The sequence below is a fragment of the Gamsiella multidivaricata genome (genome assembly GCF_025024155.1).
Source record: "Gamsiella multidivaricata strain RSA 2152 chromosome Unknown BC939scaffold_44, whole genome shotgun sequence".
In the NCBI taxonomy this organism is placed as follows: domain Eukaryota; kingdom Fungi; phylum Mortierellomycota; class Mortierellomycetes; order Mortierellales; family Mortierellaceae; genus Gamsiella; species Gamsiella multidivaricata.
The window spans coordinates 172544-195564 of NW_026251752.1; the positions used below are offsets into that span (position 1 = coordinate 172544).

The following is a 23021-nucleotide window of genomic DNA, read 5'->3' on the forward strand; positions in this document are numbered from 1 at the left end:
AGCTCCAGCCTCGATGCGCTGCTGCTGAGGTGATGTATTATGGGGTTCGATGAAAGATGAGACGAGAGAATGGACTGAGTTATAGATGGTGCTGAATTTGAATGGATTGGCGTGAGGACCGAGAGCTCAGGCATATAAGGGGAACAGTTCCTGAACGCGGAAGGAAACACTGAAGAATTGTTGTTGTCACGTCGTCGCAGTTGATCTGTCGCGCTGTCGGATTTGTGCGTCTTGAGGCCCAAAAGATGGTGCCTGGTAGTTGATGAGGGAAAGATGCGTGATTGATGAGCAGAGAGAAGAGAAGGTGCTTAACACCTGTGATGTTATTTTTTTTTTTTTTGCATACTCACACCACTTGTGGTGTGACTGGGATTGGGACGAACGTGCTTTTTTTTTTTTGGCTACCAATTCACCCGTGAGCTGCGCACAGCAATTCATCGGCATCGACTCAGGGGCACAACTACGGATTATTACCCTGCACCCACACGACAAATCAGACTTTTTCAAGAACCACAGCTTTCAATGGCGGGATAGAGAAATGTGTGATTTAAACCAACCGAGTTAATGAGCAGAGGGGTTATGGAATACGTTAATGCCTCGTTTACTGTCTTGCGTGCTGCAATCCAGAGTGAAAGCGCCTTCCTCGGTAACGGAAAGAGCATTAGGGTATCCAGAAGGCCATGTTAGTGGCACTTCCTCATCAGTCTTTTCAATTCCCTCATGCAGGCGCAGTGGACCATGAATCTATTTTTGTGTGGGCCCACGAGATCGCATACTAGTTGCGCTTTTGGAGATCGGATTTCTAATCTCTTATGAGGTTCGCTTAGCCACGCTAAAGCTGCAGCAACTCTGCCCTCTCCGATCTAACGGGACTAAGTCGTTAGCTCGCATCCCAAGCAACGCTGACTAAATGACGCAACGGCGAAGGCTGTAGGATTGTCCATTTCCGCTACGAGTACCCAGCCAATGTGGACCATATCATGCGGAAACCTAAAATATGAGACCGTCAGTTTTCTTTTATCTTCTCGCCCCTCTCTCTTCTCTTTCTTCTCTTCTTTTCACATCTCCACATCTTTTACTCACAACACCTTCACATACCCTATTGTCTCTTCCCCTTATTACGCTCGGTCTTAATCCCGCATCCTTCTTAATAAATTCAATCGGCTAATATCACATCGGCCAAGAAGCACAGCACAGCAGCATGTCCCACCTCATCGACCCGTGCTTGCGAGCGACCAAGATTGCCCATGGGATCAGACGCGGCATCGATGGCATCTCACCCCTGAGTGGCCTTGTTCCTGAACTCCGCATTCTCATCCAAGAGCAGAAAAATGTCCTCGCCTCATTAAAGCGAACCGCATTTGAGAAGGAAGAAGGTAAACCCAGCAACAGCAAGCAAACCAACCAAACCAACCAAACCAACCAAACATACACTCTCCTCTTATCGGAAATGGCAAATATGGACATGGCACACTGCATGGCAACAAGGCTGAAGGACTTCTCACTAACGCTACTTTACCTGTCTCATAAAAAATGTAATCAGCCGCAAAACACCTTGCTATTTACGCTAAGACCGAAGGTCCCGATATTGCAGACACGCTCACGAAACTCAGCATCTTAGTCCAGAAAGCCGCCGACCTCGAGCGCGTCTATGCCAACAGCCTCGCCCAGAGTAGAGAACTCTTCAAGGAGATTCGGGTAGCTGAGGATGAAAACTATTCGATTCGAAAACGCAAGCTGGATTTGGAGCAGAAGCTGGCCCTCGACAAATCGTATTCCTCGTCAACGATCTCCTTAACAGGAAAACAACCCTCAGTTCACGGACCAGAACTGCACCCAGAGATGAAACTACTGAGACAGGAGACCATGTCGGTTGAAAATGATCTCGAGGACTTGAAGCGCAAGAAGATTAAGAAAGCGACATGTCAGCAGCTGGATGCACTCGAGAAACTAGGCAAGGAGCTGATTGTAGTTGCACATTATGGACGACGGGTCATGGACGAACTCGACGACTCTCCGACGCCTGCAGGAACCTATGCAGATGACCGTTATGCGACTTATGAAGGTAAATCCTTTGTTCACCCCCTCGCGTTTGCATTACGACCTTCTCTGAGATGACTCAATAGATATTAAGCTACCCTCTCGTGATCCTTTATTCCGATTTGAATAGGCGCCGCAAAGACAGCATACACTGTCAAGGCCTTTATGGACACATTCAAGGCCTGGCCTAGCCACGAGCCTCAGGTCCAGATAAGCGACGTCGACCTTGGCGACTTCCCCAGGGACAACAAACAGGTCATGGACGCCATGTTGAAGGATCTCGCTAGCAAATCCGGCTCGGACTGGTACGCCCTTCAATCACCGAGTTCTAGTAAGGCGCCCTCAACCCATGGCAGGACCAACTCTTCAGATTCAGTAGGCTTTGCATCGCCCCGCAACAGTATATCCTCTCTGGTAACCACTACAACCTATGTCGACGGAGTCCCAACAATCCAGGTCATCAATGAGATCCCACCTACTCCTGAGTCTGAGGAAGCACCTGTCAATAATGAGAAGGAGGATGCAACTAGTTTGGCAGCAGCCCAAGAGCCTATCCCTGTTTTCGTGGGCGGAGAGGGAGATACTAGACCAACGTCCCTTGCTAACAGCGCATCCTCGACCACCAACGACACTACACCAGCTGCTACTTCTAATACCTCTGCTACAGATACCACGACCTCCTCTGTCGATCCAAGTCCGTTTGTTTCTCACTCGACCTACAAACCAACCACCGCCTATCAACCCGGATATGCACACGATGCTGTAGACGGCCAACGGACACCGCCATCCAGGAGTCGACCCCATTCGGGCGAACACTATCCAATCACCCACGCACCGCACCCCTTGATGATGCAACAAACGCCTTTCCAGCCGAAGCAGCAGTACTATCAGCCATTGTACCCACCAGGACCTCCCGGCGGAGGTATTCCATCCCAGATGCCCATGCCCATGCCCATGCCTGTTCCTATGCAAATGTCGATGCCAGTGCCCAACATCCCTAGCTCGTCTGATGATCGCGAGGATGGTGGAAACAAGCGCCACTCCCAGCCTATCTCAGTCTCCTTCCCTCTGCGTCCACCAATTGGCTTGGCATTAGATCATTCTGCCGGTATGACATCCCCTACTGCTGGCATGCCTTTGTCGTCTCGGTCCCCATCCCCATCGCATCAAAATGCACGACGTAACCCACATGCGGTGCTGCCCCCAACAGAACCAGGATTTCATGTGCCAGTAGGCACCGAGATATCGGCCTCGCAAGAAACCCCCAAGGATGTGTACGATGGCCCACCTCCTGATTATGCTGAGGCCTCAATGCAGCCCCCTGCCGAGAAGCGCGACGAGAAGAAGCGGCGATAAGCAGTGATTTCCTTTTTCAATATAGTCAAATAAACCCGAGAGACTGTTGCATAATGGACAGCGCCCTCTTCAATTGCAAGGTTCCCAAGCTGCAAAAATGCTGAGCCCGTTGGCAATGCGTTTCCCCACTCTTTTATCACACCACCCCAAAACGACATCGACATCATACCATGGAAATCGATGCACTCACGATCGTGCTGACCATCACCATCGCAGTCGCTTTGGCGTATGTCAAACTTAGCAAATCCGAGCCAGACGTACACCCGCTGCTGCTACAGCAACAGTCTACGCCCACACCTATCAGGAACGAGGGCGAGTCAGTCGTCCATCGATCCAAGTCAGTGTCCCATGGTTCGCCACTGGTGAGGCAGCCCTCGGACAAGATCAAGACCCTATACGATGTCTGGCAAAGTGGCTCTACCATCAATCCCTCAGCGCGATCATTGATGTTCCCGTTACAGAATCAGTTTGCGTTTGTGGATGTAGGTCATCGCCCGCCGTTCTGTTCGCAGCTGTAATACGAGTATTCTGAACGTGCATAGCTCCTCTTCTGACAAGCGTCTTTACTTTTTTCCTCTATACACATATTCACACGACATGTATTTCGCCCGCATAGGCCACTTATGGTATGACACATGCTTGACGCCTTGTTCATTTTAGCGTGGGAGTCAAATTGTTGACTAACAGCTTACTTTCATGTTGAACAGAACAAGTCGACAGGAGGATCAGCGGATTTGGATCAGGACTCATCAATTTGACAGGACTGAAGCCCAAGACGGAGACCCCAGTTGGCATCATGGCTCCTTACTCCCAAGGTACATGTAGATTTTGTTGATGCAAAATGCCCAGGAATTTTTCATTGCGCTTATACCCATTCATGCGTCCCCCAATTAGAATCGTTTATTGCTCAGCAGGCGTTCTATAGATACAGCTTTGTGGCCGTGCCCATACATGACCTCAGGAATGCAGATTTATTGATCGAGGTGGTTAACCAAACGAAGCTAAAGGCCATTATCGTCTCGCAAAAGACGCTGCCGTTGCTACTGCAGTCCTTGAAGGAGTGTCCCACCGTCAAGACCATCATTGTTGCAGGAATATTCATCTCTGGAGAGCAGGAAAAGATTGCAGCTCTGCATGGAGCTAAACTGATCAAGTTTGCCAGGGTGGAGTATGACGGATCATCAAACCCATTGGACCATATTAAGCCTGGTGAGTTTTCATTTTCTTATTTTCGTCATAGGGTCATGCCTTTTTCTGTTTCCTCACAGTTGCCTCGAAATATTCATTTAGATCCTGAGGATGTTGCTATGATCAACTACAACACCAAGTCGACATCTGTAAGTTCCGTATTCTGAATGTACATAGCGCGACTCCGGCCCTAAGATGCACGAACTCATTTTGTCTCCTCAACTTGAACATCTAGCTTTCAAAGGGTGTTATGCTTACACACGCTAATCTGATAGCAGCTACAGCTGCCTTCAGAGCAGCGCTGCCAGGCACCAAAAAGTTCACAAGCAAGGATCGTCTTCTCTGCCAGTTTTCGAACGGGGATGTCATTGCGGTCTGGTTGCAGAGCGCCATTATTTTGTCCGGGGGCTCACTTGTCTTCCCTACCGGGTTAATGAAGAACGTCCTTCATGACGCACAAGCATCGGCTCCCACAATTTTTGCAAGGTAAATTTGGGTGTTCATCATATGTTTTGTGTGCATATCAAGTATATCAATCATGTTCTCTAATTTCCATCCCAATTCTTTGCTTTACAATAGTACTCCTGTCATTCTGGAAAAGGTCCATGAGGCGCTTCAATTGACCTATGGAAAGGGGTCATTGTTCAAGCGCGCGTATGCAGCCAAGCTTGAATTGCTCAAAGCGGGATGCGTCACCTCAACCAGCCTTTGGGACTTTATTGGACTGGGAGAGATCCGAAGCAGACTTGGCGGAAAAGTGAGATTGATTGTCACCACGAGTACGTACAGCTTTCAAATGAATTCGCGAGACGATCATTGGATATCCAATACATCCCTGCGATACTCATGTTACTTCCCTAAATTTCTTTTTATTAGATCCAACAAAGAATGAGACTATGGAATATATCAGAGCTGCAATGGGTATCCCAGTAATCAGCACTTATGGAAGAACAGAAACCTCGGGCATTGTTACCAGCCGCAACATGTTTGATTACTCGAGCACACCATTCTTGGGGGCCCCTGTGGGATGCAATGAAGTGAAGCTAGTCGATGATGTTGAAAGTGGACATACTAGTAACGACGAGCCCAACCCACGTGGAGAGGTACGTAACGCGAGATCCGTGCTCATTAACAAAATCGAAGCAGTAAAGAACCCATACGACTTTTGCTCAGACAACTGATGATCTAGATGTGGCTGTTTTTCGAATAGATATTTATCCGAGGACCCAATGTGATGAAGGGATATTTCAAGAAGCCCGGTGCAACAGCTAAGGCGGTGGATAAAGACGGGTGGTTTCATTCGGGCGATTTGGGAACATTCCATTCGAATGGCACACTGGAAGTGTCGAACAAGCGGAAGAAGAAGGCCAAGACATCGGGTAGGTCATCGCCCATCCAAGGAGAGGCGAAGGAGTGAACATGGCAGAACTTTTTCTGGATGGCGTTTGAGGGTTGTTATCTCAGCCTAAATGCCTAGATTTAGAAATGACATGTCTGGGCTGGCCGAGACCAAGCCGAAGCAGGCGCAATAACAAATAAAAGAAAAACAGGTATATAGTGCGAGTGTGGTTAGGGCACTCTTTACTAATATCTCATCTGATCACTCTCCCTACGCCCACTTCTTCCACACAACGAGAAAGCTGAAATCTGCTGCTCAGGGCCTAATCATCGACGACCTAAAGTCCGGTATAAGCGCCAGACTTATTGTGCGAGAACTTGTTTCTCAGCCCAAAGCTTCACTAAACTGCTCAAGATGTCAAAGAGGGCATTTCACCAGCGAAGATGAGGTTGCCCAAGCAAGATATCCTTAACAGCACGGCACGCAGTCGTACGGGGTATGGCAAACGGTGACCTGAATACTGCAGTTGGCGTACAGAAGCCCCTCTCCGAGGAACTGGCCATCATCATATCGACAAACAGGATTAGAGAGATCCTGAGGGAGGAGGGATGGATGACTGCTCGAAAGGCCATGCAGCTCAAGTTGACCGGCAAACACTACAGAGTACTTTTGGACTTTGCCCGTATGTATGAGTATTGGGCTGTCAATGATCGGGAAGTGGCCTCATGGGCAGATGAAATCAAGATCAACCGATACATTTCAGACAGGAAGGTGTGGGTTTAAACCCCCTGAAAAGTTGGTGACCAAGACAGTCTCATCGAAGTGACATTCAAGTACGGATGAGACTACATTTTATGTGAGATAATATAACATGTTATGATCTCAGGCCTTCAAACCAAAGGTAGGATGGATGCTGAGCTGTGCGTCGAGATTGTGGAGGAATGTGCCCTGTTGACGCAAGAATGATATGAGGCTCGGCCAGAAAACATGAGTATCCCGCAAGATAACGACCCCCAAACACACTCAAGAGCAGCCAGGATGCAAACGAGGGGTCAATGTAGAAACTGGGCGAAGCACTTGTTGACATCATAGCATACTAAACTTTTTGCACTGGCCCTTTGACGCCCAGGACCCGTACACGGGCCGCCGCCGCCACCATCCCCTTTATTGGGGTTATCAAGGACAAGAAGCAGGTACGGTTTAAAGTTTAAGCCGTACATCGAGGCCATCGCGAGTGCAGCGGCTCATACCCAGTTTATTACATGGAAGTTGGCTCTATGAACAACCTGCTCTAGAGCATGAATAACTGCATAGACATCATCGATAAGAACATGAGTAACCACATATGCAACATCGAGAAGAGCATGGGCACTTCGAAAGCTACATGGAGTAAGACGAAACATATTGAGAAGTAAGTGGTATCGATGTATCCGGATTTGAAGGGTGTCGATATATTAGCGTAACGGATCAAGGACGCTCGAGAGAGCCAGCAACTGGACGAGCGCACCATGGCAACATGATCGCGGCTATCAGATATATGGAGTCGCTCATAAGGCAGGCTGCTGCGTGTCATGTACTTATATCATAACACTTAATAAATCGGATGTGGAAGTGCAGCCCCATATCTTTTTTCTCTCTGATATTTTTCACTGCGTACCTGGATATAAAGCCTGCGCCGCCTGGAGTATATGCCGGAACCAACTACAGTATCTTCCGAACGTCCTCCCAGGTGAGGCGCGCATTGACAGCCACGCCAGATATCATCAGCGTCCTTTAGATTTGCGACAAGAATAAATACTGGTGTACTTTTTGCTCCTGTGCTTTAGTTGCGGGAGCGAGGATTTGGACTGCAGAGGATCTGTAGCTGACGATGATCGATACCAGCACCATCCACTCCTAAAAGGGCAGCCAGGAGGGCAGCTAAAATACAGCCGTGTTATCAGAGTGTTTGGGACACCAAGGCAGAGTTAAAGTCGCGCTCATCAATGTCGTTCAGGGCGAGCTAGCGGAGATCTAGGTCGACGAGGACGAAGAGAATAAGGAGGAGAAGCTGTAGATATAGTCTACGTTGAGGAGGGCGCTGGGGTCAAAAAAAATCTCCAATATGCTGTACCATGTAATCCTGGGGAGGGAAGGAAGGGGAGAAGGTTTGCTGTACATGTGTAGGCAAAAGTAGGTATACAAACAGCTTGATTGAGGAAACACCGAATGAAGCCGCATTTGAGCTTCGAGAGCTGAGCACTCATTTGGGAGCAATGCACACGATCTCACAGTTGTGTAGGGAGAAGTTGCTCCAATAGATAGCTTTAATTGGTAGATTGTATTTACTTTGGTGAACCACTTCAAGCAACAACGTCTGACAATGTTTCTGCTCGGAGAATGAGGATATAGTGAGCGAGCTAGGGGTGAATGAGGGGGGTGCAGCAGCAAAGGGGTGGAAAAAATCAAAAACGAGTTGGACACGATTGAGCCTCGAAGTAGTGGACGAGATATCGATGGGTGTGCCCCATATCGTTTGAATTAAATGTTCTCTCTGGCCTCTCGCTCTAATTTGCTATTCCTTTTTGCTCTTTCTCTCTCGCTTCTCTCTTTTTCTCGCTTTGGATGGACTTTCCGCGTAAATGTACCAAGTATCATCGAGCAGAAGGGAGGTTAGGCAAGATTGTTCGGCTCTATCAGCATGACAACCTTTGGGCATCATAAAGGAAGAGGTAGATTGAGAGTAGCATGCAGGATGATAGAAGTTGAAGAGGGCTGAGGCTGACCTGCGTTGCAATAGTGCGGAACCTGGGCTGGGCTGAGTACGATTGGTCAGACAATGAAAGATGGACACATATGTCCTGAAGAATTCGCCGACTTAGGATGTATGGGTCGGTTAGCGAACGCGCATCTGGCTATGCAAATAAGACAAAGCGTCCAGAAGATCTTCGTCCATCAAAGATTTTCGTAGACAAAATTGAAAATGAGAGATAGCAGGAGACAAAGAGGCTGGGAAGACGCACGTCCGTTCCACCTAAAAGAGATATACTATGGCTAGCTATGTTCTTTCAGCGTCAATGGTAATCGATACACCGAGTGAATGATATACTGTGAGGTTTCTATAACTTCGCCTACAATGCAGATACGATATAGAACACAAAACAATGCAGCATGTGTTGCATGTGTTGTATGAAATGTATAAGCTAGACTAGCCAAGTCTATGTTTTATCTGTCCCTTGTTTTACTGTTTCTGTTGTTGTCCAGGATGATGCGTATTGGATATGGATGGATATCTGTGAAAGGAATGAATTCATATCGTACTCACTTTCTTCCTCCAAACCCGTTTGTCTATTTGTCATGGAGGTCAAAGGTCTTTCTTGTGGTAGTGATGAAGATTTAGACCTTTGCCAATTGTCAAGCGAGGCCTCTACTGTTGCTAATTCTTCATCCTTTGGACCAGAAGTCATTCTTCGTTTTTATCGCGCGTGCCATCGATTACTGCCATTAAATTGGAAGCCTACTGTGGTTGCAGCGTCTGAACTATATATATGAATGAAGGTAATATTGTCCACCCCATTCCCCAAGATACCTCTTGCCCTTTTCTTCGTTCATTTACGCGCATATTTTATATAAATACACGTGCAATTGAATGAATGCAAGATAACTGAAGCCATGGCCCATCCACTCGGACAGCTGGTGGGGATTGTCGCCGCCCTTGACCTTTGTCCTGGTCTTCGTCCTGGTCTTCGTCCTGGTCTTCGTCTCCTGGTCCTCGTCCTCTCTTCCTCTCGTCCCTCCTCATTCCACTCTGCTCATTCGATCACCACCTCTCATCCTTCTCCCTCGACTGCTGATTCACTCGCACGCACACACTACCCCCCTCTGCTCCGTCTTCTCTCAATATTTTTCTCACTTCTCACACCTCGCACTTGTCCTTCGCCTGCTATCGATCCTTGGTGGCCATTATTTGTCAAAGCGACTCTCTGTCCAGTTCTCCTCGGTCCCCCTCCTTTCCTTATTTTATATCTACCCATCTATCCGCTGGCCCTATCGCTGTCTCAGTACTTTCACTTGAAACATACACTTTGGTTTTTTTTTTGCCCATGGTTCCTACCCCCCGTCAGGTCGGATTTTCGCTCCAGACTCATATCTCTGCTCCATTGCAAAAGAAGGAAATTGTCCTTCTCTAAACCTTCTTTCGACATTTCTCTTCACTTCTCTTCTCGGTTCTGCTTTCGTTACTTCCAGGCGACGTCCTTGCTTTTGTTATCCCGTCTTTATTCTTATTCTTTTACAAATATAAATATTACATTCACGCGTCCAGGCCCTACGCTTTATTCTTTCATTCGTCAAAACGCGAATTCATCGTCCTCTCTCCCTTCTTCTACCTAACTATCCGGCCTGATCCCATACCCCTCGCCACTAAAAATATCAAGGAACGAAATCGCGATTGGTTCGACAGTATTATCTATATCTCATAAACGGGGCATAGCCGAGTGTGAACGCGTTGGACATGAATGCCCCCGCAGAAGCGCCACCAGACGCTAATAGCGACTATTTAGATTACCAAGATTTAACCCTGCCTCTCGATCCGAAGCTCATCTTTGAGGCGCCACCACAGCATTTTCAGTCCATTGTCTATGTCAAGCGGCAGCACGAGCTGCTTGATGGCGCCATCCATGGCTGGATCCAAAAGGCGCGAGAATGCCACTCGGGTATGATTGGATAGTGTTTTTGCTTTGTGCATCCTCCTTTCCTGTCACATAAAGAGAAAGAAGCGGGCGTAAAAGAGCGGGAAAAAACAACGACCACTGCACAAGAGATATGCAGAGCATAGGCCAGACATGGACAGTATTCAAAAGATGGCAGACACGCACGAGGGCTGGGGAAAAGGAGTCTTTGGAGAGCTTGCTTGCTCAAGGACTAATGCTTGCTCCTTTCCCCCCTTCCACCCACGTTAATCCATACCCCTGTTCTGGGCGCCATCGCCAAATCAATATTTTTATTTTTCTGTGCACGTCGCCTCCTCCCGTTGTCCACAATAGCTGACCTGGTCGTGTACACAAAACACACTGCCTGAACTATAAAATAGATTCTCTAGGAGATCTCCAGCACCAGCTTTCGCTTTTGGCTCAAGGGGCTGCCCGGGGAGCCGACGGGAGTATATTAGAAGGTATGTCCTCTGAGACACCCATGCATGTCGTCTGTTTACTACCCCAATGTGAATGTGCCGGAATATGCGATTACCCATATGCAGAGACTGGCAGCAAGGATCGCTGTAGCCCATCAGTGAACATGAAAAGACAACAATGGCTAGTCTTTGGCTGGAACACTGCCTGAAGCTCCAAAAGTATGCTGCTCGGGAGTGGTGGTTATGGAAGTGTTCGTAGCATATTAAGCTCTGTCAGATAGACAATTGCGCTGTTGAAGAAAATTGAAAAAACGTAGCGAAGGGTGAACCAAAAAGACTAATTTCATCCTCCCGAACCTTTTCAATCCCTTTGCTCCGCCTGCTGGTCATGCGTTTAATATTCCGCCGACGAATCAAGTAGTGCGGGGCAATAGCTGGACTCACCAGCAACGACTCATGCAGGCGCTCTCCTCGATCGGTCCGGAGCTGCAGACATGTTCCTCAGAGGCACTTCCTGCCGTGCTAGAGCTCTTGGGACCAATGGTGCTTGGTAAGGCGACTATTGTCATTATGCAAATGCATACTGTGCAACGACAACACACCGATAAACTAAATAAGTTGCTTTATGCATTATCGTTGACGATGCGTGCATTGCGGTAAACGTCTGCCCCGTTTTCTTTGCATAAACACATCTCTCACCAGCGTGGTTCTCTGTCCGTCCAATCACACGTAGATCCAGTACAGGAAGCCTGTCAGACTATTGAAAAAACAATCAAGGTACCGCTGAGAAAATGCAAAGGGCACTCATTGACACGAGATGCATAGTCTACTATCTCGACGATCGTTAACTATAAAAAATCTATCCGCTTCTCTCAGTCAGCCAAGCTTTACTGTCGACAAGCTATTAGACTCTTTGAAAATGCTATCCAAAAATACCACTCCACTCCTGGCAAGCACAGGATGGATGCGGGAGGAGAGGTAACTAGCAAATTGTCTAAACCCCTGGATTTTGTTCGTTCTCTTTTTACTTCCAAATCTGGATTCTAATCACGACTGTCTACCCGTGCGTCGATCATAGAGCTCCCAAGTAGCACACACTGTGTTTGACACGAAAAAAAATATGTGCAAGGCAATATACGCTCTGAGTGGAACACTTAATCATGCTATCGAATTCAAAGAGATCTTTATTCTCGAAAAGGTAACCAGCTCGTGGAGATAGATGTGTAAGCGCGGTCGACAGCACAATGTCTGTGGTTAACATTGCCGCCTCATATCTCACTGTATTTTACCAGACAGACGCGTTTATAAACACTCTGAGGAGCTGGCGCGAGTCAGGGACGAGAGATGTGGCAAGCATATGGAATGCATTCGAAAGACCGCGAAAAGAGGTGTGTCCTTCAGAATGTTCAGAATTTGTAATGCACTTGATGTGGAGATTTTCATTGGCACTCACGTCACAGTTGATGAGATGATAGACGCGTCGCTTTAGTGCTCTTATGTTTCCTCCCGTCGAATTTCCAGAGGACGAATTCAAAGTGAGTAGCGATAGGAACGGAGCAGACCTGAATATCTACTCGCGTACGCAAAGAAAGGGATACGATGAATAAAACTGTAGAAGATGGCTGATAAGCTTTTTATCGTGTTCTTTACGTCAGACCTACTTTGCAAGGTTTCGTCACTCGCTCATGCTCCCGGTCTCTTATCGCGATCTCGAGAGCCTGGATCCTGTTGCGCCGACTCCCGGACAAAAAGCTGGGTACCTGTTTCATAGAAACAGGAATGGAGAATGGAGCAGGGAATATTTCTACATTTTACCTAAGGGGATGTTGATGCAGTTTGCAAAGGGAAAGGTATGACGATGACCGCAGTTACTCTGCTCAGACCAGTTCTGATGTCCTGAATTGATCTCTTTTAACCATATATTTATACGTTGTTGGAATTTATAGGATATTCAAGTGGCCAACCTGAACCAGACGCTTTTGAGGACTATCAACGTGGATCAAAGAGACTTTGTGTTTGAAATTTGTTCAATGGAGGTTTATCTCATGTACGACCACTGGGGACACGCTTGCTGGGTCGCATTTAGTACCGATAGATGGATATGCTGGACGAACACACAAATTTAACGCATATTTTTTTCTTTAACAATTTGTGTAAACCAGGGAATCAATATTGCAAGCAACAACAAAAGTCGAGTTCGAGGAATGGAAAGCGGCTTTGTTCTATTGGCATCCCCCAGATGACGAAATACCACAGATTGACACACTCAAAATCAGTACTCCACCTACGGTAGGTACTTCAGAAGGGAAAAAAAGGCATGCAGTAAGTGCGTGCCAGTAGACACAACAACATAATCTGATCTTTTTCTCCAAATGGCCATCATACCTATCATATTGCGATGATAGAAATCCGTGTTGCCTCGTCCTCGTCATCTCAGTATTGGGCGAATGTCAGACCAGCCTCTAAATTCACCAAAGCCCAGAATGTCGGCGGAATTCCCAGTCGTGATCAAGGGCGATCTCTTTGTGCTAGGTAACGAGCCTTTCGCGATTAGATATTTGCTAAAAGTGTAGCACATGTGAAGGACGAATGAGTAACGACAAATGGATTTGTAAAAAAACAACTTAGATCTGCGGACAAAATCAATGAATTCTCAGAACAAGGTCGGCACATGGAAACGGATAAATTGCTGCATCCGCTCGAATGGTCATTTCGCGCAGTATAACATGGGAGAGGTATTGTCAAAACCGCCTTGGAACCTTCACTGTCTGGGTGCAATCAGGATAATGATTTCCTAACGCATCTTGATGCCGTGAATAGAACGAAAAACCCTTCGAGACCATACCTCTGGCTGACACACTTCGGACACACATTTGGCCGCTAGATGGCAGCCTATTCTCAAAAAAGCACTGTTTCTCCATCAAGGCCCCTCAAGATGTCAATTACTACACTGTCTCGTTAAAGCGATCAAGCACAGACCAGGAAACGTTTAATAAGTGGCTCTATGCGCTCAAGTCGTACGCAAAACCTGAAATTTTTGGTGCAAGTGAGGACCTGGAATACCGCCTATACAGGACGTTTTGGATCATGGTCAATGATGGGCGCAGACTTCCCAAAGATCTTGAGGCATATTGTGAGATTATGTTGGACGATCAGAGGCGCGCCAGGACGAGTACGCGTACTAAAGCAGCCAGAGGTTCAGATCCGGATACACCTTTCTGGAGAGACAGTTTTGAGTTCACGTAAATGCTGATTGATCTTTACAATCCCGCAGCATTCGATTGATACAGAGTACAATACTAATAAGATTGTGTGTTCTTGTCCTAGCGATCTTGCCGCATTCACTAAAGGCATAACGATCAACGTTATACAGGCGAATGGCAGCAAGTTGATTCCTTTTGGGAGGACCCATATACCTGTTCGGAACAGCGAGGAATGCGACGAGGGCTGGTATCCAATCCTGCGCATCAACAGTCGAACAAGGTCGACAGAACACCTTGGGGACTTGAGACTGAAGCTGAAGTATGAGGAACAGATCGTATTACCTCTAGCTAATTACTATGATCTATTGGAGGTAAGCTGCGGACAAAAATAACGCGAGTTGCTCCGCGATGCTAAACAATTCTTTCATTCTCGAGTTAACATTAGCCCTTTTAATCGCACTTGAACCCGAAGATCATCATCAATTTCCAGGAGAATAATGTAATATCGAAGTTAGCAGATCTAGTCACAGACCTTGAAGGATTCTCAAGAAATGTGCTCCGTATTCTGGAAGCTAAAGGTCTTGCTGTAGTCTGGCTCAATTCTTTGATCGATGACGAGATTGCGGAGGCCGACCCGAGTATGTTTTTTTATTATTATTCTGTTGTTGCTGTTGCGCCGAGAATTTTTAAGAGCCATTATCCGATGAAAGCTTCCATGCGACTTATACAGTACATTATTTCTTTTCATCCTGAAATTTAGCCCGAGTCAACACGCTGTTCAGGTATGTTCTGACTATTCTTTATAGGCTGTATGCATTTTCATGGGACCCCCCTCAACTAATATCACTCAATGTGTTCGTAAACAGAGGAAATACGCTCCTGACAAAGGCGCTCGATGCATACATGCGACTTGTTGGTACAGAGTATCTGGACGACACTCTTGGCGATATTTTAAGGAATATCTGCAAGAACAGAATTGCTTGTGAGGTCGATCCATCCAAACTGGACAAGAACGATGATATAAAAGCGCAATGGAAGATTTTGATGCACCATACTCGGACATGTTGGCGGGTCGTGACTGAGAGTGTTATTCATTTCCCAAAGTAAGCGTTCCTGGCACAAAGAGCGACTGCGTCAATCTGCAAGGCACTTTGCGTAAAACTAATCTACTAATCAAACTACGTTTGTTTGGTTCTCTTATTGCGCGAACCCAGAGATCTTTTACGTGTGTTCTCTCACCTGCAAAAGCGACTTGATGAAAAGTTTTCAGATCAAGTGCCTTCCGATAAATCAAATCAGGATCCTGAACTAGCACATCTGGCGCGGTATACTGGTGTTAGTGGATTCGTTTTTTTGCGCCTTATATGCCCAGCTATCCTCGGTCCCAAGCTATTCCATATCGTGAGAGGTACCATGGCGGACATTTTCCTTGATTCTCAAAGAATGCTCCATTTCTAATTCAGCGGACACTAAGGGAGGAGTTTATATATATATATATATATATATAGAACACCCAGAGGCGCGCGCGCACCGGACGTTGACTTTGATTGCGAAATCACTCCAGGGTTTAGCAAACCTCGTGAAGTTTGGACAGAAAGAGTCGTGGATGAATCCCATGAACGAATTCATCACTGTAAGTTGGATATATATCCGCAACTCGTTCCATTCTTCCAACGTGCCATGAAGCCAACCCATATTTTTTATGTTGGGACAATAGGAACACACCAAAGGTCTCAAGGACTTCATTGATCAGATCTGCGTAAGCTCATACCAAAGTACTTTTCCAATGAAGCTTGATGTATATATTTCGTATCGAATAACACTGACAATCTCATGACAATGTAGACGGCGGATATTACTTCAGAAGTCGGATCGAGCTCCAATTCGGTCTGCTCATTGCTTCTTCACCCCCCGCACTCGCCAGGGTCCACTAATTCGTCGGCCTTTCGGGCACAAACAAAGAGTAGTGGTACCATCCAAAGTTCCAGCTTAGGTGGCTCAACTGGACAGTCCATGGCTATGATGGGACCCTTGCCCTCACCCAGCTCTCAGACACGTCCCAGTCTTCGATCGCAGCTCAAAGACACTGTTCTACCACCGATTGGTAGTATCGATCCAGAATTGATGGAGAGGAACCAGGATATGCTGTTATTGCCACATCTGATTGATTTGGGGAAAGAGCTAGCGCACTTCACGACGACGGTCGCCCGAGTGGTCCCACCATGGCCGCCGATGTACGACGAAGAGGAGGAGAGTCGCGAAGAGCAGAATCCGAAGAACAAGGGTAGAAATGGCAATAACAGTGAACACCAACGGCTTCAAGAACTGGAGAATCAAGGAGCAGAGGGAGAGGAGGATATTATCCGAAAAGTGGGCCGAGTGTGCTGGGACGTGATACAGACCATCCAAGCGCGTGTTGAGCTCAGTGTACAGCTTGAACAGGAAGAGCGACTCCGAGCTGCCGCAGCTACTGGAGGAGCAGGGCCAGGGATGGTGCAAGGGTATTCCAAGGGCAAGATTTCGAGGGAAGGTTTCCGAGATGGCGAAGAGTCGTATGTGGTATATGAGCATTATGATGGACATGACCCTGAGACCGAAAGTTTTGACGGATATGGACGCGAGTACGATAGCGATGATGAGTCGTTTGGACAGCGTTCCCAACACGATATGATTTGAGCAGACACTCCATCAAAGAAGCGAAAAAAAGTAGCACTGTATGGATTTAGAAAGGTTCAGACATTTGAGATGTTCCTGTCCCTGAGTCCCTTTATCCCTTTAATGCACGTATAAGAGTGAAATGCAGATTGAAGAAAAAACAATAAAAAAGGAACGTGGCCAAGGTAGAGAACCGGAAGGGCCATCGCCATTTCACATTCGCTGTGTCTATATTTGTGTAAAACGCGCTTCATCCTCCTAGTATCCAACCGCGGTTAATGGCTCTGAACCAGCTGCACGGTCAGCTCTCCTGTTCCTTCAGACTGCGCATCCAAATCTAAGAATCCCTGCAGCCGCTGGTGAATGCTTGCCAAGATACCCTGCTCATCTGCACCCTTGTCGACACTCACAACCGCTGTCCCGATCAGCTGTCCATAAGTGTTAGTCCAAACATGAGCACGCTCCAGCCTCACAATCGCAGGGTTGGCCGCTGAAAGCTGGCGGACCACTTCCTCCACGCCCTCGAGGGCCTTGGGAGGCGTGGTCTGCAGCAAAATCATGCCCAAAACTTTAGTGAGAGGTCCGCCGAGCGAAAACATGACCAGGGATTGGCCAATGGCGACAACTTTGTCCAATGCATCGATTCGTGGGAACATCGCCACGAGGATCACACCCACAACACATGCCAAGCTGGTGAGTGTAAATTGGTTGCGAGCCAGTGAACTCAGTTTTGAGCTATTGGATCGAGCAAACGCAGCCTGTGTCGACGATAAGGAGCTAGTGTTCAGCACTAGATGAAGGGTATGAGGGAGCAAGTGGTACGTTAGAACAGAGGTCATAAAGGACATCATGGTCAAGGCACAAAATCAGAGCATATGAAGGGAGCAGGACTTACAGAGACAAAACTGGTTATGGTTTTGATATCCCAGAGACGAGACCAACGTTGCGCCGAGAGCGATCACAGTCCAAAAGAGTGGTACACGGACAACACTGTGTAATTTCGTTTTGCCATAGCGAGTTAGTTGTCATAGAATTTGATCCGCATGTCAAATGCACAAAGAAATATAGCGCAACATGACTTACGGCCCATGGTCGTTGCCGCCGTGATGGTCATCCTCGAGCATCAAGTGCTCCAGACTTTCCTTCAACATGTTCATGCCGATAAATAGCAAGAAAATGCCATTGAACAGTCCAAACAGAATCTCAAACCGTTGGACTCTACAAATTCGGTAAAAATATATATAAAAAGGCATGATTTGCAAGAGTAAGAAAGTAAGAAAGCTATTACTGGTCCAATCTTTCAGACACAACCAGAAAGCTGACGTTACCCAAAAGGATGCTTTACGGTGGCCCTTTTCAGCTTGGTGTCGGTATGAACAACACTTGACAGAAAGATGTTAAAGACCCCAAAGGCATCGAACAGCATCATATACGCCAACCCGATAATTGCTGGAGATATTCCATAGTAACAAGAAAATGCTAATGCTTAGTACCTCCAAATGCATTTTGGTCAGTTGTTTTTATCATCAACGCTCTGAACAGAAGATTAATTGCTTACATAATGATCCTGCACGCATTCCTGACAGCCAAGTCATGACGGCAATGGTTGAATGGATCATAATCCAGGTGAACATGGTCTTTTGCCTAGGCATGAGGTTGGTAAAGATCTCTCCGTAGGATGGCAACTGGGACTGAAAACTGACAGGGTGGTGATGGTGATGGTGGTGTCCATGATCATGCTCATGATGGTTGTGTCCGTGATGGTTGTGTCCGTGATGGTCGTGTCCTTGGTGGTCGTGTCCTTGGTGGTCGTGTCCTTGGTGGTCGTGTCCGTGGTGGCCATGGCTGTGTACGTGTCCATGCCCGTGTCCGTGGTCATGGCCATGGTCATGGCTGTGGCCGTGGTTATGACCCTGGTCATGGTGATCCTGCTGGAAGGACTGCGGCTGGTAGAACTGTTGCGACTCGTGATGGTGTGTATGGTGCTGATGCTGATGCGAGCTGTGCGTATGCTGAGGATCCTCGTGCTTGTGCTCCGCCGCTCCTCCATGAAACCCGTTGACCTGGCTGATCCTTGGACTATGGTCATACTCATGGCTGTGGAGCTGGTGTTGCTGAGACTGATTAAATAAGCCATGACTATGGCTGTGATCGGCAGATGAGATAGAGGGTATATTTCCGTTTGTGGTCGCTATCATTTTCGTGGTCGAGGTCATAGAAGACGAGGAGGAGGATGTCGAGATACCAGTGCTATGCGCTTCGTTCTAATGGACATGTAGGTCATGTTAAACGAAGTGGCCCAGTAATGCAGAAGGAGAAGTACGGAGCTGAACATCGAACGTACCAAGGGCTTTTTGATCTGGAGTAGACTGTTGCCGCCACTGATATTACTGTCAAGACCAAGAGAAGGGGAGTTCATGCCTATTGGTCTCAAACCGGCACCTACTAGTGGACTCAGGTGAGGCTGGCTGGGTCCATGGCTATGCTGATGCTGATGCTGGTGCTGATGAGGATGAGGATGAGGATGAGGATGGTCGTGTGTTTCGACTGCCACGGTAGATGGTGCGGCAGTAGCGGCAGCAGCGGCGACGAAGGGCGAGTGGGTCCTTCGCAACAACTGAGGATTGGTATCCATTATGATATAGTCCTGTTTTAGCCCTTGTCCCTTGATGAATCTCTGGTTTTGACTTGATGAAAACGGATGAAAAAGCAGAAAGGTGCAAATGGAAGGGTGGGAACTAAAGAAAGAAGGAGATGGGCGCTCTGAGGATGAAAAAGAAGTCCCCCTGTTCCAGCCCAGCCCCTGTTCCTGATGCTGTTGCACGCACGTTGGTCAGGCCCTGTCTGATATGCAAAGGAGCATTTGCACTGTGTATTTGGGAAGGACTGGTGGCCAGGGCTCAATGGGTCGGAGGCCAGACCCCACCCCACGTCGTTCTCTTTTTGGCCCTTATTGGACGAGTTCATGGTGCTCGTCTGTAGAGCCGCTATCTGATCGACTTGTACATGCACGTTCTCTAAGTGCACAATGAATCTCAAACATTCCCCGTGCACCGTTTGCTCAAACGAGATTACTTTCTCGATTGAATCAACCAGATCAACCAGCCAGATCAACCAGGCACAAGAGGCCCCAAGCATCTCCACAAGAATAGTCGACCACTGCTTCTTCTCTTTCAGATCTATATTTCACCATCCATGAGTGATATCTCTTCCTCAGCTTCCACCTTGGCTGTCGTGCCCACACCCAAGCAGGCCACTTTGCTCCAGTGTATGCTGGTAAGGGACAAAAAATGCCCTGAATACTTATAACTGCTGGATCAGCATTGATTCTCTCCTCATGGCTAACAACCGCAGCTTGATCAACTTTCTTTGTATATTAACAATCGCTAGGCAGGTGCAATGGCTGGTACGGCCATTGACACTGCGCTGTTTCCTTTGGACACACTAAAGACTCGCCTCCAGTCAAAGGCAGGGTTCGCCGCTTCAGGAGGATTCAGAGGAGTTTACTCAGGGCTGACCAGCGCCGTCATTGGAAGTGCCCCTGGAGGTATATGGAATACCGCAGCATGAACAGCTGAATACAATGAGTTATCGTCCTCCATCTCAAACCAAGGATCCATTTTCTAAATCTCTAACTGCCACCTATACTCCCACCCCTGCTTCCCAGCCTCAATGTTTTTTGTCACCTACGAGGGTCTCAAGACGACCTTATCCGCAATGATGCCCGATCCGCAATACGCTCCTGCCGTTCATATGATGTCTGCCTCTGGAGGCGAGATTGTAAGCTTGCCGTTAGTTGCGTACAGCGATTGGATCCAAACGCGGGAAATTTAGGATTACCTCCACCGCACCTTATTTGTCCCACACACGACCACCCATTTGACGTACACTGAGCCGATTTTTATTATGACCATACTGACTCACTCCCTTTTGCGTGTTCGTATAGGCTGCCTGCTTCGTCCGGGTTCCCACAGAAGTCATTAAGCAGAGGATGCAGACCAAGCAGTTTACCACTACGACTGGCGCTCTAAAGTCGGTGATCCAGAATGAGGGCGTTTTGGGATTCTACCGCGGATACTTTAGCACAGTCGCACGCGAGGTAACAGATCAACTTTACGAAATGCTCGGCACTGTAGTGCGGATTCAGTTGCTATGCTTTTCATACATGTCTTTTGATTACTCATTTTCTTTATCACTATCGCTACAGATCCCCTTCACGTGCATTCAGTTCCCCCTGTACGAGTATATGAAAAAGACATACGCTTTGACGACACATCGATCCAAGGTTGACCCTTGGGAGGCAGCTATCTGTGGGTCAATTGCAGGAGGCATTGCTGCAGGACTCACAACACCCTTGGATGTTGTCAAGACGCGTGTGATGCTCAGTCAAAGAAATCCAACTGGTGGCCAGTCTTCTGCATACTACTCTGGTATCATCTCGACTCTCAGGCGCATCCTGGCTGAGGAGGGTCCAAGGGCTCTCTTTTCCGGCATCGGACCTCGCGTCATGTGGCTCTCGATCGGCGGAAGCATTTTCTTGGGTGTTTATGAAAAGGCCATGGCGCTTGCCTTGCTCGGGCAATGAAAGCTAGGATGGAGCTGTAGAACACGATAGAGCTGAAGAGAGAAGGCTTGTACATGATCCGTTTTCTTTCATTTACAAACTGTACTATAGAAATATAACATATTAGATGAGTTTGATGGACATTGCTGAAGTTGGCAGAAACTATTATATTTAAGAGTAGAAATATAAGATTTTAGAGTGAGGTAATTTCATCCCTCGTGAGACTGACTTTCGGTATTCTATAGCCCAGAGCGAAAAGGCCTCAAAAGACATTCTTCATTCCTCTTTCCCCATTCATCTCTGCACCAAAGAACTTTTTCCTCTCCCGCGATCTTTCTCGCCACCTCTCCTCAATCTTCTTCACAGCTCTCTCATTCAATGGTCTCTCAGAACAAAAAAGATATCCGCATCGCCCTCTTTATCTGTGGCACCCCAGTTCCTCCTGTGGCTGAGTCGTTTGGAGAATACCCAGTTATCTTCAAGAGCATGCTTGATCAGGGACTGCAGGAGCTCAAGAGCCAGGGTACAATTGATCAAGGCGCTGAAGTGGTCCTTGAAGGATTTGATGTCCGTGAAGACTTCTATCCAGAGAACCTTTATGACTGGGATGCTATCATGATGACTGGCAGCGGTAGGCGAAGATTCTCTCCTACGGATACCATAATTACTGGTGATTCAGTTGCTCCTTCAAGTACATCTGACTCATATGTCTTTCGACGAAATGTTGCTATAGCGTCTGATGCCTATAACGACCTGCCTTGGATTAAAAAATTGGTCGAGTACGTCCGATCGATCCCTCGAAGCAATGATGCACCCAAAGTAATCGGTATCTGCTTTGGCCACCAAATTATTGGACGAGCCTTCAATGCCAAAGTCAGCAAGAGCACACGCGGTTGGGAGGTATGTTCGCGTACGCAGAGAATCATCGTGAGAAATGGTCGAATTTAACGCGCCGACCGCTCTGCAGAACAACTTCTCTAACTTGCATGGCCCTCCTTGTATCTCCATAGCTCGGCTGGACTCAAACAGACCTTACAGAAGCCGGTCAAGAGTTCTGGCAAGATACGGTGATGGTACGTTTATTATTGTCTTTTTTTTTTATGACTAATGGATTGCAATTGACATTCTACGTAACATTTTCTACTATTGGGAACATTGTTAGAGGATCCAAGAACTCCATCAAGACGTTGTTCATGGTATTCCACCAGGATTCAAGTTGCTGGCAACTACTGAACATACGACGAACCAGTCGATGATATCGGACGATAACAGGATTGTCTCTGTCCAAGGTCACCCGGAGTTCACGGGCGCAATAATGAGAGAGGTTATCAAATTCAGAACCGCCAATGGCACCTTTAGTAAGGAGTTGTCTGAGGCCTCCATGAAAACCATCGATAACCCTCTGGACAGTGTTACCGTCGCAGCGCGCCTTATTCAGTTCATTCGCTAGAACAATATACGTACATTAATGTTTCTACGTAACACTTAAGTGGCGTACGCAAAAAGTCGAGACCGTAAACACAAAACTATTGGTCACCCAGTAAAATCCATTTTTTCCTTCTCTTT

At 47.3% G+C, this 23021-nt stretch overlaps 8 protein-coding genes across 8 annotated transcripts; 7 read left to right on the forward strand and 1 right to left on the reverse strand.

Moving 5' to 3' along the window:
- Positions 1 to 1201: 1201 nt before the first annotated feature.
- On the forward strand, positions 1202 to 3396 carry BC939DRAFT_504340 (Eisosome component PIL1-domain-containing protein; the record flags this gene model as incomplete). Its single annotated transcript, XM_051560513.1, has 3 exons — positions 1202 to 1376; positions 1544 to 2065; positions 2171 to 3396. 3 exons carry the CDS (start codon positions 1202 to 1204, stop codon positions 3394 to 3396), a joined length of 1923 nt encoding a protein of 640 aa, XP_051410914.1.
- Positions 3397 to 3566: 170 nt separating this feature from the next.
- On the forward strand, positions 3567 to 6001 carry BC939DRAFT_478267 (uncharacterized protein; the record flags this gene model as incomplete). The annotated part of the gene is made up of 9 exons (XM_051558749.1): positions 3567 to 3878; positions 4013 to 4022; positions 4104 to 4211; positions 4291 to 4605; positions 4687 to 4733; positions 4820 to 5070; positions 5164 to 5363; positions 5461 to 5687; positions 5795 to 6001. The coding sequence occupies 9 exons, from the start codon at positions 3567 to 3569 to the stop codon at positions 5999 to 6001; spliced, it is 1677 nt and encodes a 558-aa protein (XP_051410915.1).
- A 3573-nt stretch (positions 6002 to 9574) lies between these two features.
- BC939DRAFT_478268 (uncharacterized protein) lies at positions 9575 to 11242 on the forward strand (the record flags this gene model as incomplete). The annotated part of the gene is made up of 4 exons (XM_051558750.1): positions 9575 to 9670; positions 10395 to 10617; positions 10995 to 11075; positions 11160 to 11242. 4 exons carry the CDS (start codon positions 9575 to 9577, stop codon positions 11240 to 11242), a joined length of 483 nt encoding a protein of 160 aa, XP_051410916.1.
- A 318-nt stretch (positions 11243 to 11560) lies between these two features.
- On the forward strand, positions 11561 to 15743 carry BC939DRAFT_455518 (uncharacterized protein). The gene is made up of 16 exons (XM_051556206.1): positions 11561 to 11810; positions 11910 to 12011; positions 12112 to 12231; positions 12326 to 12421; positions 12509 to 12568; positions 12689 to 12883; positions 12980 to 13080; positions 13196 to 13322; positions 13439 to 13565; positions 13662 to 13768; positions 13854 to 14275; positions 14361 to 14607; positions 14709 to 14874; positions 14997 to 15018; positions 15103 to 15339; positions 15451 to 15743. The coding sequence occupies exons 2-16, from the start codon at positions 11994 to 11996 to the stop codon at positions 15692 to 15694; spliced, it is 2289 nt and encodes a 762-aa protein (XP_051410917.1). The 5' UTR covers positions 11561 to 11810; positions 11910 to 11993; the 3' UTR covers positions 15695 to 15743.
- Positions 15744 to 15961: 218 nt separating this feature from the next.
- Positions 15962 to 17039, forward strand: BC939DRAFT_205245 (uncharacterized protein). Its single transcript, XM_051550656.1, has 2 exons — positions 15962 to 15995; positions 16101 to 17039. Exon 2 carries the CDS (start codon positions 16250 to 16252, stop codon positions 16910 to 16912), a length of 663 nt encoding a protein of 220 aa, XP_051410918.1. The 5' UTR covers positions 15962 to 15995; positions 16101 to 16249; the 3' UTR covers positions 16913 to 17039.
- Positions 17040 to 17166: 127 nt separating this feature from the next.
- BC939DRAFT_504343 (cation efflux family-domain-containing protein) lies at positions 17167 to 19526 on the reverse strand (the record flags this gene model as incomplete). The annotated part of the gene is made up of 6 exons (XM_051560514.1): positions 17167 to 17681; positions 17787 to 17881; positions 17975 to 18109; positions 18220 to 18340; positions 18450 to 19155; positions 19236 to 19526. The coding sequence occupies 6 exons, from the start codon at positions 19524 to 19526 to the stop codon at positions 17167 to 17169; spliced, it is 1863 nt and encodes a 620-aa protein (XP_051410919.1).
- Positions 19527 to 19957: 431 nt separating this feature from the next.
- On the forward strand, positions 19958 to 21628 carry BC939DRAFT_455520 (mitochondrial carrier domain-containing protein). The gene is made up of 5 exons (XM_051556207.1): positions 19958 to 20167; positions 20282 to 20438; positions 20559 to 20671; positions 20838 to 20990; positions 21099 to 21628. The coding sequence occupies exons 1-5, from the start codon at positions 20087 to 20089 to the stop codon at positions 21474 to 21476; spliced, it is 882 nt and encodes a 293-aa protein (XP_051410920.1). The 5' UTR covers positions 19958 to 20086; the 3' UTR covers positions 21477 to 21628.
- A 108-nt stretch (positions 21629 to 21736) lies between these two features.
- BC939DRAFT_412361 (class I glutamine amidotransferase-like protein) lies at positions 21737 to 23017 on the forward strand. Its single transcript, XM_051552950.1, has 4 exons — positions 21737 to 22086; positions 22189 to 22355; positions 22466 to 22528; positions 22618 to 23017. Exons 1-4 carry the CDS (start codon positions 21834 to 21836, stop codon positions 22903 to 22905), a joined length of 771 nt encoding a protein of 256 aa, XP_051410921.1. The 5' UTR covers positions 21737 to 21833; the 3' UTR covers positions 22906 to 23017.
- The last annotated feature ends 4 nt before the right edge of the window (positions 23018 to 23021 follow it).